Source organism: Protomyctophum parallelum, assembly GCF_964188405.1.
Source record: "Protomyctophum parallelum genome assembly, chromosome: 11".
NCBI lineage: Eukaryota > Metazoa > Chordata > Actinopteri > Myctophiformes > Myctophidae > Protomyctophum > Protomyctophum parallelum.
Genome location: NC_139707.1, coordinates 24,048,501 through 24,065,360, shown reverse-complemented (window position 1 = coordinate 24,065,360; position 16,860 = coordinate 24,048,501). Strand labels below are relative to the sequence as shown.

The 16,860-nt window shown below is 42.0% G+C and overlaps 2 protein-coding genes across 2 annotated transcripts in view; both read left to right on the top strand.

Moving 5' to 3' along the window:
* Nucleotides 1–5,373: 5,373 nt before the first annotated feature.
* Nucleotides 5,374–8,254, top strand: LOC310866934 (uncharacterized protein; the record flags this gene model as incomplete). The annotated part of the gene is made up of 3 exons (XM_083776729.1): nt 5,374–5,836; nt 7,531–7,688; nt 7,946–8,254. 3 exons carry the CDS (start codon nt 5,374–5,376, stop codon nt 8,252–8,254), a joined length of 930 nt encoding a protein of 309 aa, XP_083632855.1.
* A 3,128-nt stretch (nt 8,255–11,382) lies between these two features.
* Nucleotides 11,383–16,860, top strand: part of cfap65 (cilia and flagella associated protein 65) — a gene marked incomplete at its 3' end in the record, with an annotated part of 34,821 nt that continues 29,343 nt past the window's right edge. The window contains exons 1-5 of the mRNA XM_083776728.1: nt 11,383–11,465; nt 13,812–13,993; nt 14,213–14,315; nt 15,628–15,794; nt 16,117–16,325. Of these exons, the coding sequence (XP_083632854.1) occupies nt 11,394–11,465; nt 13,812–13,993; nt 14,213–14,315; nt 15,628–15,794; nt 16,117–16,325 (733 nt within the window). The 5' untranslated portion in view covers nt 11,383–11,393. The remainder of the gene's footprint in view (nt 11,466–13,811; nt 13,994–14,212; nt 14,316–15,627; nt 15,795–16,116; nt 16,326–16,860) is intronic.

Below are 16,860 nucleotides of genomic sequence, written 5' to 3'. Positions count from 1 at the left end.
CTCCCACCACCATTATCCGCTCTGTCCCCCGTCACTGCCCACCTCTTTGTGTCCCCACCAGCCATACGTGTGTCTGTACCCTCCTCTCATTCACAGAACAGTGCTGAGGACTAATTACTGAGGTGCTCCTTCCCCTTTGCCTCATCGCTCCTTTTCTCCCCTCCTGTCCTCCACTCCCCCCTATCTCATTGTGCTGTCATCTATCTGTTTTACTGTGCTAAGTAGTAATCACCCAATCTCCAAAACCCTCCTCCCACCTCCGCACCTCTCCTCTCTTCCTCTCCTCCACATTATGTTGATGTCTCACTTGGGACAGCCATCATTAATCACATCATTTTGAACGAGTTTGAACTTTGCAACCCTGAATGGCCACCCCTGCTCAACCAGGAAGTATTCTATTCCCCTGCGGTCCATCAGGCCAATCAAGGGAAGACTGAGGCATGACAATAAATAGTATGGCAATGACCGATTACAGATACGAGAGTAGAGAACAGACAGGAGAACAACAGGCTTTGTTATTCATATCTGTTGGGGCTTTGGGGGAGGTTGTTTTTCCATGAAAGTTATGCTTCATCAAATATTCAAACATTGTTATTCTCCTTGTCAGTTTATCTCAGCCTGGGAAGGGCAAATAATATTCCCCTTGGCAAAATATTAACAACATAATTTATAAATAATTGCTTTTGTAAAAAGTCCATTTGCCTAACCGAAATTTGTCTCTTGCAATCACTCCTACTGTAAGAGTGATCATGTCTTTTAATAATTGTACTGGCATGCACGCTTGTCACTGAGTGAATGACTGCACGACAAAACCAATTGGATTACCTTACAGTGAACACACACACCAAGGAACTGTGTTGGAGAGGATAGTTCACAAGTGATGTGTACACAAGTGATGCCTCTACAAATCGCAAGTTACAACTTAGCACGGTACTTATTCAATTACACTCCCAATATTGTGTGGGGACTGCTGGTATGGTGTAACCCCTGTGTCTGTTTACAAAAGGTCAGCCAGATTCACCCACAGGGTTAACCTTTGTACCACATTTGTGTATGAATAGAAGCAGGGTTGAATGGTGTCTTTATGGCTGAGGAGAGGAGAGACGTCATTTCTGTGATATAGCCCGTTCTTTTCTTTCATTTTTTTCTTATTTAGCTGTGTGTCTGTGTGTGTGTGTGTGTGTGTGTGTGTGTGTGTGTGTGTGTGTGTGTGTGTGTGTGTGTGTGTGTGTGTGTGTGTGTGTGTGTGTGTGTGTGTGTGTGTGCATGCAAGGCAAGAACATCTGTGTCTCTCCTCTATAGCTGCTCCCCAGAAGAAGCACTTCTCCTGGCTCCTTCACAGGAGATCATCTCGTTGTGTGGAGAAGAGTACTCTGGAAGAGTACTCCTATTTTATTTGCACAATGACAAAACAAACAACTAAGCGGAAAGGGGAAGCTATAGCCTACTAATTGAAGTGGGTGCCAATTAAAGTGTGCATGTCAAGTATTGCACTGCAATGTTTTGAGGCCAGTGAGAATAAAAGGGTGAATGGTATCTAACATACTACGGTACTATCTTAATTAACTGGAGAAAAATGTTAATGTGTCAATTTGAAACTCTGAGAGCAAAGGATTTGAATGTACAAATATACATTTGTACACTCTCATAATTAAACCAGGGACCTTGCGTGCACACATCCGCCTGGGTGATGGCAGACTGCTGGGCAAGAGCTGGCGCTTTGGCATGGGGGTCAGATCAACATATGGAATGAATTCTGTACTGGCCATATATGGAGCGTGTCTTGAGTGTACAGGGTTTGATGAGGTCAGATCAACATATGGAATGTTAGAACAGGAAGGATGGGTGGGGAGGGATCAACATATGGCATGTCAGAACAGGTCAGCTCCATATATGGAGATCTAAGGGTTTGAGGTTGCTGGCCGGCTCCATATATGCAAAACTAGGTGATGATCCAGTGATCTTCACCTTTTTTCCATTGGTGTGCTTCTGTGCTGGACCTGAACGTATTAATTAGGCTTTTGCAATTAAGCCCATTGCGTGGAAGGGAGACAATGTTCATTGTTTCCACCTGTATAGATGTGATTCTCCCTGTGCTCTCGTCAAGGTATATAATTAACTGTACAAAGTGTCAAGATATGAATCCTATCTTTTTATGGTTAGATAACCTGTCTGCAAGCTGCCAGTTCATACGTGCCAATAATGTTATAGCAGTGCAATTAAACACAAAGCCTTCTTTGTAAAGGATTATTAAGGTGGTGGCCAAGTCACCATAAAACACAATATATGACTATGTTACCAAACGTCCTATCACTTTAGTCGTGCTAAATTTGGCATAAACGGTTGATAAATTAGTTCTTAATCTCTACGATGACTTTCATGTAATCCTCTTTGATGTAATGATCTGCTGTACCTTTATTAAATGGTGTGATGTCCACCCGGGCCCCTCCCATGCATCAGATCAGAGAGTGTTAATCATTTTACAGCCAGCCATCAACCCAAAGCCATTATAACTGAGTTCTATTGTAATACTTTACACATCAGAGGCCTGGCTATGCATCAATGACAAGGGAATGGAGTTTGAGACCTAATTACAGCGAGGGAAAAAACAGGAAGGACATAAACTACTATGTTTAAACAATGGAAATTGTTTTATTTTGTGATTGTGTTGTGCTAGAGTTTACCTTGCAGTTTAATTGCTGCCTGCTGTCGAGAAAGTACTGAAGGAACCGAACAATAGGCTGCAGAACAGTGATTCTCAACGTGTGGGCCGCATGCAGGGATGAAGTAAAGTGTGCCCACTAATAATTGGCAAAACACTAAAGATTTTAATGATAATATAGAATTAATATAAAACATAATAAGTATATGTAAAAAAAAAAAAAAAATAGTTTTCATTGTGATACCAAAAAAATAGGAATACTCCACGAATAGAATAGAATAGAATAAATCAGTTGCATCACTGTTGGGGGTCGGTGCCCCAACACCAACCAGTTAATTTTCCAGTAATAGAGCGTATATGCGCATGTATAAAGTGAGTGGCATATGGTGTGGCAATTTGGCAAAGTGAGTTTAACGTTGTTTAATGCAATCAGACTTTTCTGTTTGGATGTATGGGCTGTCAAGGTTCCTGGTATGATGATGATGTCACGCAAATACCCTCTATAATTCTCAGAAAACAGAAATGGCTAGAATTAAGCTTAAAAAACAAATTGCATATTATATTCAAAGAGGGTTTTTTGTCACTCAAGTATGTGTAGTGAATTGCATAAGTTTGCATTTTGTAGCTGTTACCAACAACCACATTATTTCAATGTTGCATGTTTTTTGTCAAACAAACTAATTCAAATGAATGAAAACTAATGAAATGGCAGATAAACTATGGTTTAAGTGGTTAAGTCTAATTTAGTTTGTTTGTTATACTCATTTTGTATCTCTCTGCTCTTTTCTGTACCAGGGCCAACTGTGGTGCTGCTATGACACCTGAATTACCCTCAGGATCAATAAACACGCACACACACGTCTACACGCATGCATGCATGCACACACACACACACACACACACACACACACACACACACACACACACACACACACACACACACACACACACACACACACACACACACACACACACACACACAGGTGCGTGTAGACGGGACAGTTTATGTGTTGGGTAGCTCAGCAGGTGTTGATGTTTGTCTTTGAGGTGAGAGCAGATCTTTCCCAGGCCTCCTGGTCTCTTATCAGCCCTGCTGCAGCACATTTCCAGCTAATCAACACTTGTTAGACCACAGCCAGACACAGAAAGAGTTTAGTTTGGCCACTGAAAGTGTCTACCTTCAAGCATGAATACCGTAGTTGTACTATATGAACGATATGATGTTTGTACTGGAAATGAATTTCAGCAACTCTTTCTCACCTGCACACTTGTGATGTGACAATAAAGAAGAAGAAGTTGAAGAAGAGGAATCTGAAATTGAGTCACTAATACTTCAACCACAAAGTTCTAAGCAAAATACCTGTTGCTCATTTTGAAGAAAAACAACAATAACTGCAATATAAAACCCACAGCTTCAACAACCGGGCATTGACATGCCAGCCAGACATTGTAATGGTAACCTGGTATAACATCATCACGACATCACCAGAGGCAACTAACAGACAGGCAGGCAACATGATGGTGCTCAAAATAGACCCATCCTCAGTGTTCATTTAAACCAAATAATCAAATGTATAACCAAATCTTACATTTGTCCACTTTCAGTTACTCCCAGAGTTAAATTAGCATTGCCTTTGCCTATAACTGCCCTGTCGCTTCCCTTTTTGGGTGGCTTTGGTTTGCATTGGCTCGGTTTTACTGCCTGCTTATCTGCTCCATGGTGTGGTGATGACCTGTAATGATGTCAGTAATTGATGATAAAGACAGGTGTCAACCTCAACGGGCAATAAAGTTTAATGAATATTTAGTTATAAAATGATGGTGACGATCATCAGTCATAAATTATATATTTTTTTGTCAGTTCTCTAAAGTGAGATTAATTAACAATAGGCCTAATTGCTTGAACATGTACTGTGTGTTTTGGAGAGAGAGAGACAGAGAGAGAGGTGGGGCTGGAAGGGGGTGAGGGAAAGTTGTATTAAATAATATAGATAAACAAACAGGCAAAGAAGCGTTGCAAGTGTGTGTTTTCTGAACTTTTCTCAGATAGATAGATAGATAGATAGATAGATAGATAGATAGATAGATAGATAGATAGATAGATAGATAGATAGATAGATAGATAGATAGATAGATAGATAGATAGATAGATAGATAGATAGATAGATAGATAGATAGATAGATAGATAGATAGATAGATAGATTATTTCTTTCTTTCTTTCTTTCTTTCTTTCTATTGATATATCAATAGAAAGAAAGACTTCTATACTTCTATAGAACTTCTATAGAAGTGGCGCTGGCGGCTGGCGAGGGGTGGATCATGAAGTGGTTATTTTAGGTCTAATTAGCTAATTAGAAAGCTGTCCAGTCCGTGTGTAAACTGACCTTGCGCTGCCGAGTTTCAGCCAATCAGGGTCCTTCCTGAGGAGAGTGGGGCGCAGTTCACTCTCAGGGAAGCTGCATTTGGCGACGCAGTTTTTACGCACATGTACGGCAGAGGAGACGAAATTACAGTAGCCTACACAAGAGAAGACGGAGGTAAAATAGTCAGTGGTTAAGAAAGTTTTAGCATAATGTTTTATAATATGCTTTGATTAGATAGGCTAAATTACTTTCTATGAGTTTTCTTTTGAGAAAAAACAAGACACATCGAATCTGCTTAACCTTCTCGAGGTGGAAAACGGCAATAATAAATAATGTCCACCGCCACCATGGAGAAATCTAAGAACTTTCGCATCGATGCGCTCTTGGCACACGGCGTCACTCACCGGACCGACAGAGATGACAACACGTCGCCGGGATCGCACAACATCAGCCCGGCTGCCAGTCCCGCGTCGTGCCCCGGCTCAGACACCCCGTCCCCTCGGCGAACTCCGAACTGCACGACTCAGTTCCAGACAGGAGCATTCTTCCCCAAATCTTCGTTCCTCAATTTCTCCCCGCCAGGTTTGACCACGCTGCCTCAAGCAGGAGCTTTCCCGGGAATGTATGCGAGCCCCATGTACCCTCTGGCAGCCTTGGGAGGCCAACATCCCGCGTTCCTATACCCCGGCTATGCGCAGCTGGCCCAGACGTACCCAGAGCACCTGAAGGCGGCTGCATTATCGGGTTCCTTCCATCTGGAGCCCTGGATCAGAGCCGGCATGATGATGCCCAGACTCGGGGACTATGGTGGTGAGTCTTTCATTTTTCATTTTTATTATTATTATTCTGTCAAAAGTGTCCTCAGAGTAGAGCTCTCTGCTTATCAGCACACATTGAATCTATGAAACGGATAGGCTATTAAACGAACCGATGAAAGTTATAGCGCAATAGGCTATATTTCTCAAAACGCATATTTTAGCCTAATTAATGGGCTTTCTAATTCACTTTATTAAATGGAAAGCCAACAAGTTTATTTTTTAATTGGTTTCCACTCAGAACTTTAACCCCGTTCCATATTGAATCTATCGGGCTTAGGCCTATAGGCCAGAAAGAAATGTCTTATTTTGGGTGACGTTCGTCGTTGCCTGTTCGATTTGGACAAAATGTATACGCCTATACATTTTGATTAGGCAACAGACATTTTATTTCCATTTCTATTACTAAATAAATAATTTAACATAGGCTAAATGCAAATATTAATTTCGTGGCCTACTTCTAACCATTATAAAATGCATCGTCAATTTAGTAGGCCTATTTAGACGCATATTTTTGTAACGGTATTTTTGATAGAACTATAGGCTGTATTTAACCTAGGATATTCTAAGGCCATTTGATTAGTGCAAAACAGATTTCACTAGGCCTTTATGTTTTTATAATATAAATTAGGTTATTATTGAGATTAGTTTATGCAGTAAAGTAATTCATGTCTTTATTTTATTAACTTAGCTTTTGACAGTTCCCTATAAATCGTATAAAATGGCTAATAACGCAAGATGACAGATATATCCAATAAATTGAAATGCCAACATGGAAAAGGCAACACCTGGATAGATAGGCCACTTCTTCATCGATAAAATCAATGGCCAGCATTCATAGCGTTTTCATTAAGGTAATGGATTGTAAGGGTTTTATAGCCCCATTGAAAGCAATATCATAGCACCATGTCCCCACATAAACCATTCACTTGCAATAAACCTGATGTCGGTCAGCCAGACAGAACGAGATGTGGGGGCAAGTTGGCATAGGGGAATCCGTCAATGCAGCTGGCAGATGTGTGGTGCTCAGTTGTTGCAACTCTGCAGAGTTTTATGGCATCTAAACAAAACATAAATCTTAATGTTGATAGAGGCAAGGTTGTGTCAAGCACACTGGTGTTAAATTGAAAAGCACTACAACAAATTTGCACTTTAACAAAAAATAAACAGACATCTCAACAGATATAGATACATTAACAATCCTCATGTAGGCTAAAATGTATCCATTGTGTGCAAATGTAGATGGATCCTAAAGGGTCGGTTGGTTGTCCTCTCAGAGTCAAATGAAAGGAAACTTCTGATTTTCAGCCTAAATTCTATATTGTTCTGATGTGAGAAGATCATTGTGCGGGCAAAAAAAAAATGTGTATAGTTATTTTTCACATCCCTTATATTCCCTTATCCATTCTATATAATTGCTCTTTGCTATTGTTCTTTTATTGTTGTTTCTATGCTCTTTGCTAATAGTCTTTATTGTCTTAATGTTGAGTGTTTTGCTTGCTTTATTGCTACATTACATTTGTGTTTTTATCTCCTTTTGCCTTGGAAAGCACTTTGCGCTGCATTTTATGACATGAAAAGTGCTATATAAATCATGATTATTATTATTATTATTAGATATTTCTATACGAAATGTTGACATGGCAAAATGTTAATGTGGCAAATCCCTCCTGTGACATCCCTCCTCAGTGGCTCAGCCAGGTCTGTTGGGAAAGTGTCGAAGGCCCAGGACGGCTTTCACCAGCCAGCAGCTGCTAGAGTTAGAAAACCACTTCAAAGTCAACAAGTACCTGTCCAGACCCAAACGCTTCGAGGTGTCCACCTCCCTCATGCTGACGGAAACTCAGGTATAAGAGATGCTCTTTTTATGCTATTTGCTTTTATAATTATTGCCAGTATCTATCTGCTATCTAGAATTATATACTATTATTGAGGCATCATATATAATACGCTATATGATACTGGATAATGTATAGGTTATAAATACACTTAATTTTTATTTGCATACAGATGTGTACATTTTGATGTCCTCTTATATCCTCAGTTGACTTATGCTTTGATTTCCCTAAAACACATGCACGCACGCACACATGCGCACACACAGGTCAAGATCTGGTTTCAGAACAGACGGATGAAGTGGAAGAGAAGCCGCAAAGTCAAGGAGCAGGCTACGTCCACCTCCCCGAAGGCCAACACAGAGAGCCCGGGAGCGGGGGCTCATGCGGGTGGCAAGTCTGCGGCGGACGACGCTCACAGCTCCAGCGCTGACGAAGAGGAGGAGGAGGAGGAAGAGCTTGAAGGAGAGGACATGGAGGAAGAGGAGGGGGTAGAGGTGTTGCGGGTGGCAGGCTCTTTAGGCTCTGTCGGGTTTCTGAGGCACATGGCAGGAAGAGCAGGGAACTACGGCTCCTGACTCTGAAAAGGAATGGGCTCTATGGACACACGACATTTTGGACAGAACTTGGGCCCCTTCCCTACTTCCTTCACAGGTGTTACTACTGATACTAATGACGGCTCTGTTCCATTCTGGTCATTTGGTCAAACAGAGTCAGGGTGCATGTTGGCTCACTGGGAAACAGTGAGCAGTCCTTGAGGGCGTTCCAAATGGCCTGTACGGGTTAACTCTGAGAGTGTACAAATAGAACCATTTGGTGGAGTTATGGGGGTCCTTGAAATTAGCTCACTCTGCACCGAGATTGCCTCTTGACGCCTCCCGGTCCAAACGCCCTCTGTGCTGAGTTTGCATTTTGACACCTTTTTTAATATAAATTGATTATTGTTCACAACTATGTTCTGTATGGGCTCATAACACTCCAGTTGCGGTGCGAAAAGACTGAATGGCTTATGCCATTGCTTATGCTGTCTATCGGGACGCACTTTTTAGAATAGTAATATCTCGGATTCTTCTTTTTGGCTCAAAACAAGCTTGATTTGCTCATTTCTCAAAACTATATGATCCCCGGTTACAAAATGTATGTTTTGCGTGAATTAAATAACAATCGCAGGCGGCACCCATTAAATTTACTTCCTGGGTCTCGGTTTCCGAGTGAAATGGCTTTCAAACTTAACTATCGCCGTATAAATTACTGGGCTGCGGTCCTGGAGTACCATTTTCAGATACCAGATGGTGTGTCGGTGGTAAATGAGTTAAAACGTTTGAGAACCATGGTAAATGGAACAGAGCCTTAATTAGTATCATCGGTAACACCTAGGTAAGTATAGGGAAGCACCCCGGAAGCGTTATTCTGTGTGTATATAGCCCATTGGGAAAGGGAGCTCCAGGAAAGAGGATGTGTTTGTAAAGCCTGATTTAACAGCCTATCTACAAGCACACACAACGCCGATGGCATGTCTGGGGGGGTGGTATAACGTGGCACGTGCCACCCCTGGAATCATTGGCCACCCAAAGTGCCACCCATTATCCTAGTAAGTTTGTTCAGTCAGAGACTATAGCCGAACTTTCATTTATAGGCACAATTAAACCAGAGAGCAATATTGAGGATTTATAGTATAAAGCATCATACATCATACAAGCATCATACAAATGTATAAAATGTATATATTTGTATGATGCCACTCTGTTGTGTTGTGATAGGTTTATTTACCTTTTAAATTAAACTTTAAACAGGGTACAGGCTTTAGTTTACACAGTCAAAGACGTCCGGAAACGCCACTGCCACGTTGTGTGCTTGCAGATTGCCTATTGACGTTGGGGCGCACATACCAGCACGTCATGAAATAGAAATCAGACTTCAGAACATGGAAAATAGTAAATACATCTCAGTTCAGTGACCATACCAATTGTGTAAAGAAATGAGACTGTCTCTCTTGCTAAGAATGGAATGTTCCTGTAAAAGATATTTGCTCTGTCCTTTTCATCTGGATTGAACACATTTGCAATTTACAATTTAGGCATTTAGCAGACGCTTTTAATCCAGAGCGATTTACAGTAAGCAAGAAGAACAACACATGTTAATACATCAAATACATAGAAATAGTCATCAATGGTAAGCTAAGAACCTTATAGAATATCCGTACAATATTCTATTTATTTGATCATAGGTTGTAGCCTACTAGACTGCATGGACAAGACCACTTCTTCTTAGTCACTGTTTTGCTGTTAACAGGATCATATGGGCTGCTTTCCTGACATAATTAATAATAACATTTAATTATTTCAAGAACCTTTCCAAAATGTTTCACTTTATCTCAGGTGTGGGTGTGTGTGGCAAGACTGTGTCTTTGTTTCATTGTTACTTGTGCTTGCAAATCTTGTTACAATATACTTGAAACTATTTCCCACCTCTGATGTGGGCATTATTTCCTTCCATGTATAATAATAATAACAACAACAACAAAAATGTCTCCTAATATAGCAGGATTCAAAATAATTTATAATTTATATACCACCAAGTGTTGTGAAATTACAATGTTATCATTATTTATAAAATATACCGGTATATGACTTTCATAACATTTATTAGGCCTATTCATGTTGACCGAGGGACAAAACAGAGAATATTTAATTGTAGGGTATTTGAGTAGTTGGATATTTTTTATTGCATATCATTCGATATTGGATGACATGAGCCAGAAATCTATTTATAGATTATTATTTCTTTTCCTCCTTTCCTTTTTTTACTGCCAGTTATTGCCAGAACACAATATTGTTTTAGTTATAGGAATGGCTGCACTTATATTGTAATAGTATTTAAAACTTACTTTGAACATTATGTTTTCCCTGTATTGTGTACATTGCCTCCATCACGTGTATTGTTGTCAAATGTCAATGTTATTTAATTGAAAGAGTTTTAGATTAATATATTTCACACAACGGCAATGGTTCTTTATTGCTTCTCATGGGCTTGTTTGTGGAGAGAAAAGGGGTGAAAACAACAAATAAATGCATTCACAATTTGCTGACTTTTTAAGAATGTTCATTACATGTTGGGGTACTTTTTTAAAGCATTTCCTCAGCACTAGTTTGTATGGTACCTTTTAATTAGACAGCGTCTAAGCCTTTTGTTCTTCTACGGCCACCGTCATTGCTATAGCAATACATTACAAACAACTGTGTCGCCCATTCTAACCATGGAAACCAGCAAGCGCGACATCCTCGATTCCTCATGCCTGAGCGAAGGCTGTACAACTGTTTCGACAAGTTAAACAATAAATAATGTTGATATTTGCACAACTTAAGCAGGTAAAGATTCATTTTAGAGCCTTTATTACAATCAGCGGAGAGAAGAACGGTCTGTTAAATCAGGTAGCCTTCGTTTAATACGTTAAACCCTGTTAAAAGTGCATGTCAATGTGACATCACATAACGTCGGTAGATGTTTGCGAATGCTAGCGCCCGGGGTGCTTAATTTGCACATGTCGTGACTAAATTAGCTTGCCTTTCAGCGTTAGTGTACTACAAAGTACAAACTCATGTGTTCATACACTTTTTAATTAACCTAAATTTTGCCTATGTGGACTGTGGACTAACTGTAAGCACTAAGCAGACGACTGAACCTGTCCCGGTGTCCCGACTCCCGACCCCATGCAGTATGTCGGCTGCAGTTCAGGCTCCACACTTGGCCGCACAATGGACATCCAACAACTGTGGTAAAGATGCCAAAGTAAGTCCATCTGCAACTTTGTAGTTTGTATTGAGGTAGGTTAGTATTGAGGTAATTTAAGTTTTTACTTATGTCAATTCATAAACTGAAGTCATTTAAAAAAAAAAATCCTGTGATAAGGAAAGGAAGTACACTTTTCATGTTGTGTAGGTGCCAAATTGGAGAAATCAGTAAAATCATAAAGGCTATCATTGGCGTGCACACAGTCTGCACAGATATTTTGAGGGGCAGGTCCAGCATGGGCACCTTGTGTGGTGCTTGAACCACCAGCTGCCTTAGTGTGTGATATAATGTATAGATTTCCGGGCATGCCATAGCTACATAATACTTTATATTAGAAGCTTATATAAGTCCGAATTGATCAATGTTACCATGGGCCTCATACTGTACACCACAAAACAAATAAAACGAACAAACACTGTAGGCCTACAAAAACGAACTTTCAGGGCAAAAGGGCAGGTGCTCTAGCACCACCTAGTGTCTATCTGTCTATCTGTAAACATAATTATTCATTATGTTTAACAGTAATATAATAGGCCTTCTCGCATGGTTTGAGAAGATGAAAGATGCATGGCTATTCTAAATTTCCTCTGCAGTGGACTAGTAGACACCTTGCTGTCTGTTAGACCTAGGTTACTTACTGATGGGCCTGGCTGGCCAACATGGCAGATATAATGACCCATGTGTGGAATTTGCATGTTCTCACCATGTCCCCTAAGCTAAATTCCAATACCCAAAATCTCGGACACTCGCTCACTCCCACTCGGTCACTCGGGGTCATTCCAGCGTGACCCGGAAATTGTTAACGTTCCGATTGTTAAAGCGCTCCATCGAGGAGGAGAGGAGAGTCGAGTGGAGGAGCCGAGTGAGCTCTCCGAGACCGCATAGAGCGAGTGTACATCAGGTGCAGGCTCGGTGGGGTATTTTGTCTCCTCGCAGCGGATTTCCGCATCACGTGTACATGTTTTTTTTCCTTCTCCAGTGACGTAAGTCCGCCTCCTCCACATGTGGAACAGAAAACACTGATGAAACCCGATACTGTGCACCCCCCCCCCATCCACTAGCTGCCGGCCGGCTGACTGGCTGAAGTCGCCGACCCAACGGCCAACACACACATGCACGCACTGTTCAACTGTTTGTTGAAGAGACACATTTTCGCTGAATGAATAGAGCTTCAGAATGATAAAGTAGCCTATCTAGCCTACTTATGTGAAAGTGAAAGGACCACAACAAGCCACTGGCTTTATTGCGTTGTGTGAAGCATAATAAAAGTAGGATATATAAATTAGGCCGGCTATATTGTGCGCACCTCAAAAGCTATAGTTAATTTATCTCTGTGCATGCCTGAATGCACAGACTGCTATGAATGACGGTGACAAAAATGGAAAAAAATAATATTTATATGTGGACTGAACTGAATATGTAAGTCAGAGAGACTACCTAATTCCTGTTATAGTGTCCGTTATTTGCAAAGACCGCGGAGGAGGACTGACTGTCGGAGGAGGGGGGGGGGGGGGGGGGGGGGGGGTGATTTATACGTGTGCGCATCCTGGCGCTTATTCACTATTTCAGGAATAAATAGCCTTGCCTTGCACATGTTACCAATACATACACATTGGCCTCGGACCCTCGGTTACATGTACAAAATGATGAATTGTCTATTCTGCACTGTACGGCTCTGTTCGGACTTCGGAGTTCCAGTGATCCAGCTGTGTGACAGTGACACCACTTTTGCTTTGGCAACGTATGTTTTCCCATGCCAATAAAGCCCTTTGAATTGAATTGAATTGATACACGTCATTAGTGATCGCGGATTGTGCCGTCGCTTTGAAATGACAGCGTAGTACATTCCGATTCCAGAGGAAAATTCGACCACCACTCTGTCCTCGCATAGAATCCTCTCCTCCTCCTCTCCTCCTCGCTGGGGGCGGAGCCGAGGAGCGAGTGGAGGACGCGAGGAGAGTGAGCGAGTGTGAAAGTTGCGGTATTGGAATTTAGCTCTAGGGTAGGTAGGTAGGTAGGTACCCTCACAAAAAACATGCAGTAATCCTGGTCTCTATACTGCCTGATGGAGGCAAAAGGAACTGGTTCGGCCTGCTCACTCATTCATTGAATGCTTGGGGCTCTCCCCAGGTTGGCAGAGGGAGAGTAGTTCACAGGATTAAAGTTTAGGAAATTGGCACCGGGTGAAAAATGGGTTACAAAATCATGGGATACAAAAATAAAAATGACCTGTGTGTGAAAAGCATTAAGCTTGTGTCTGTCTGTCTTCTCTAGCATTTGTCACGTCATTAACAGCTTCAAGAGTTGTGAAACCACTTGTTTCTATTTTCCCGGCTCTTGCAGCATCTAGGTGAGCTCAGGGAACGAGGGCTGCTCCAGCGGCGAGAATCCAGCCAGAGGAGGTGCTTCTCAGGGGTAGAGACATGGCCAGAGCTGGTCTGGGAGGACTGGGAGCTAGGGAAGGACTTCACCAAGACATTAGTGTTAAAGAACGTTGACAGCAAGCTGCAGAAGCTACGTTTCAGGTCCTATAAATGCACACATGAACGGTTGCATGCAAATAATTGATATTGAATAATAGCACATGTGCAAGCACAGGAGCCTGTGTTCATGCATAAAAAAACACTTACATGCAAAGAGGTTGTGATTTTACTCAAAATGTATATTAATAAATAATAACCCAACATTTCAAAATATCCTACATCAGATGAGCATGGACCAATCATCCTCTTCCTTCTCACCAGGCCTCCAGTATCCAAGTTCTTCACCACCTTCTTCCCGCAGATCATCGTTCTCAGTCCTGGGATCTCCTTTTCTATGCCTGTGACCTTCAGACCCCTAGAAAGGGTAAAATCTATTCTACAACTGCTAAAAAGTATTTAGCTGGTAAAATCTATTCTACAACTGCTAAAAAGTATTTAGCTGGATAGATTTGGAATCCTTTAACCACTTAAACCCTATAATGCTATATACTATTACCTCCTCCATAGACTGGGGCCCCCAGTGGTCTGTACTTACCCCACTCCTTTTTTATCTCTACACCAAATGTTTTTTGCCACAAAATAGCAGATCTGCAAGCTTGTTGCCGCATGATTTTGTTGAATATTCACCTGGAAATCCAGGTTGGTAGGGTTCATGTGTTCATTAATAGAGTATGTGTCCTCTAGGGTAGGTACCCTCACAAAAACATGCAGTAATCCAGGTCTCTATATAGACGCATTCAGAAACGGGTCTCATGGTCGCAGCAAACAACATACTTTAAATGCTTAGTATGAGGTATAAAGTACATCAGTCGTTGTGTTCATACAACAGAATGATTGGGTATTGTGTAAGACTGACGTCATGTATCTTTCAGGACCTTTCACTGCTTCGTCTCAACCATTACTCTATGGCTCTGGTCTCAGCCAGCCTATTTTTTGACAAGTTGAATGTGGCCACTACTGATGGCAGCCATAAACTACAGTACACAGGTTCATCCGATGTTCTGGGCATCTTTGTAAAGTTAGTGTTAGTAAAAAGCAGGTAAAAGAGTAAAGTTTGAGCAGACTAACATCAGTCACTCTACCATTCAATGTAGTAGAAGACCTGCAAGCTTACACCGCAGATATGTCGTCTCCGCCTACAGGAAATGCGTTTGCTGCGACCATTAGACCCTTTTCTGAATTCGTCTCGTCTATACTCCCTCCCCCTGGTCCGCCTGATGGAGGGGAAAGGAAATGGTTGGAATAACGTGTTCCTTCCACACGCTAGTTCGCAGTTCACTCCTCATGCATTGAATTGAAGGAAACATGAGCTCAGTTCGGGGCTCTCCCCAGGTTGGCAGAGGGGGAGAGGTGCCTAGCATCACAGCCTTAGGCAATTGGCACCGGGTAAATTATTTTATGAGGGCCTGGGCCGTGGCTCAGTGGTCCAGGCACCTTGGCCGGTAGCCAGAGCCTGGCAGTGTGCCTCGAGTGGGCTCGACTTCCGATCCCGACGGCCTTTACTGCATCTCTCTCCCCATTTCCTGTCAGCCTACTACCCTCTATAAAAAACTATTAAATAAAAAAAAGTAAAAAAGAGAGAAAAAATAAAACATAAAGGCAGACATTTCATCCATTCTGTGCCTTCCTGACTTGGTTCCTCTCTTGTATGTATGCTTCTGTCCCCCTGAACGCAGTGTGAGTATGAGGACAATGTTGAGTTCTGGGGTAAAGATAGCACCTTCCGGGTCACCCTTCGTGCCGCCGCTCCGCGCCACTCAGTGGAGATCCCCGAATCGGTGCTGTTGCCGCTCTGTGCCGTGCAGCACTCCTCACGCACCACTTTCCTGTTCAGAAATGCCAGGTATATGTGTGTGTGTGTGTGATCCTAAGTTTGGATAGTACTAGAACTAGATGATTGATTACCAATGTTTTGACTGATATTTTGTCAAAAAGTGCTAAATTAATTCTAATACATTTTAAATACTTTGATGAAAGCTTTTCAAAAACCAACGTGTCGCATCATTTTAGACATTTCTGATTTCTGCACATTGGGTGAATAAGTGTGAAGAAAGCAAGGCATGGGGAATGAGTCTTTCAACCACCCTCCCTCCCTCCCTCCCTCTACCATCCCCATTTATGTCTCTTCTCTCTGGCCTGCCCTCACCCACTCACCCCTCTCTCAGTAAGTTGCAGACATGTTTTCAGTGGGAGAGTGTGGCGCCATTCCAACTCAGCCCAGAGCGAGGCCTGCTGAAGCCTGGTGAGCAGTGTCAAGTTGCAGTGGTCTTCCGACCACAAGAGGCGCTGCTGCATCAGCAAGAGGCCCGCTGCAAGTTTGGAGAGGAAGGGGAGGAGCTTGAGAACCTCTGCACTGTTCTCCTTGAAGGACTTGGTTAGTAACACATGACACTGATAACTGCAAGGCGAGAGTTGTTACCTTTTTAGGAAATTGCTGCAATCTGAGACAATTCAAATAAAACAAAAGGTAATGTTGCCCTGAGAGGCAATACAGTAGTTTCTCAACCAAATATGTCATGGTCATGTAGTCCAGGTGACGCTTCAGGCTGTTGCTCCTTCCTCAGACTTAGCCCAAGATTTAGATTCCGAGACAGTGGATCAAAACACCTTTTTTATTGAAAACTACGGACGTGCGGGTGTAATTGCTTGCCGCACACAAACCGGACAAGTGGGGCAACCGGGAAAGCTAAAACTAAAGCAGTTTAGATTTTGCATTTGTACAAGGTAAGAGTTACTTTGAGGCAGGGATTTTCACTTGTGGCCAAAAATAAGCAGTATGGTCACTTAGACTGACTAAATGAGATCTCCCACAGATCTGTGCACGGCACGCACACATTATGTGCAGACATGTTAACCACTAGCCGCAATTTGCAACTCTAGATTTTTTTATAATGGGATGAATCTAGAGT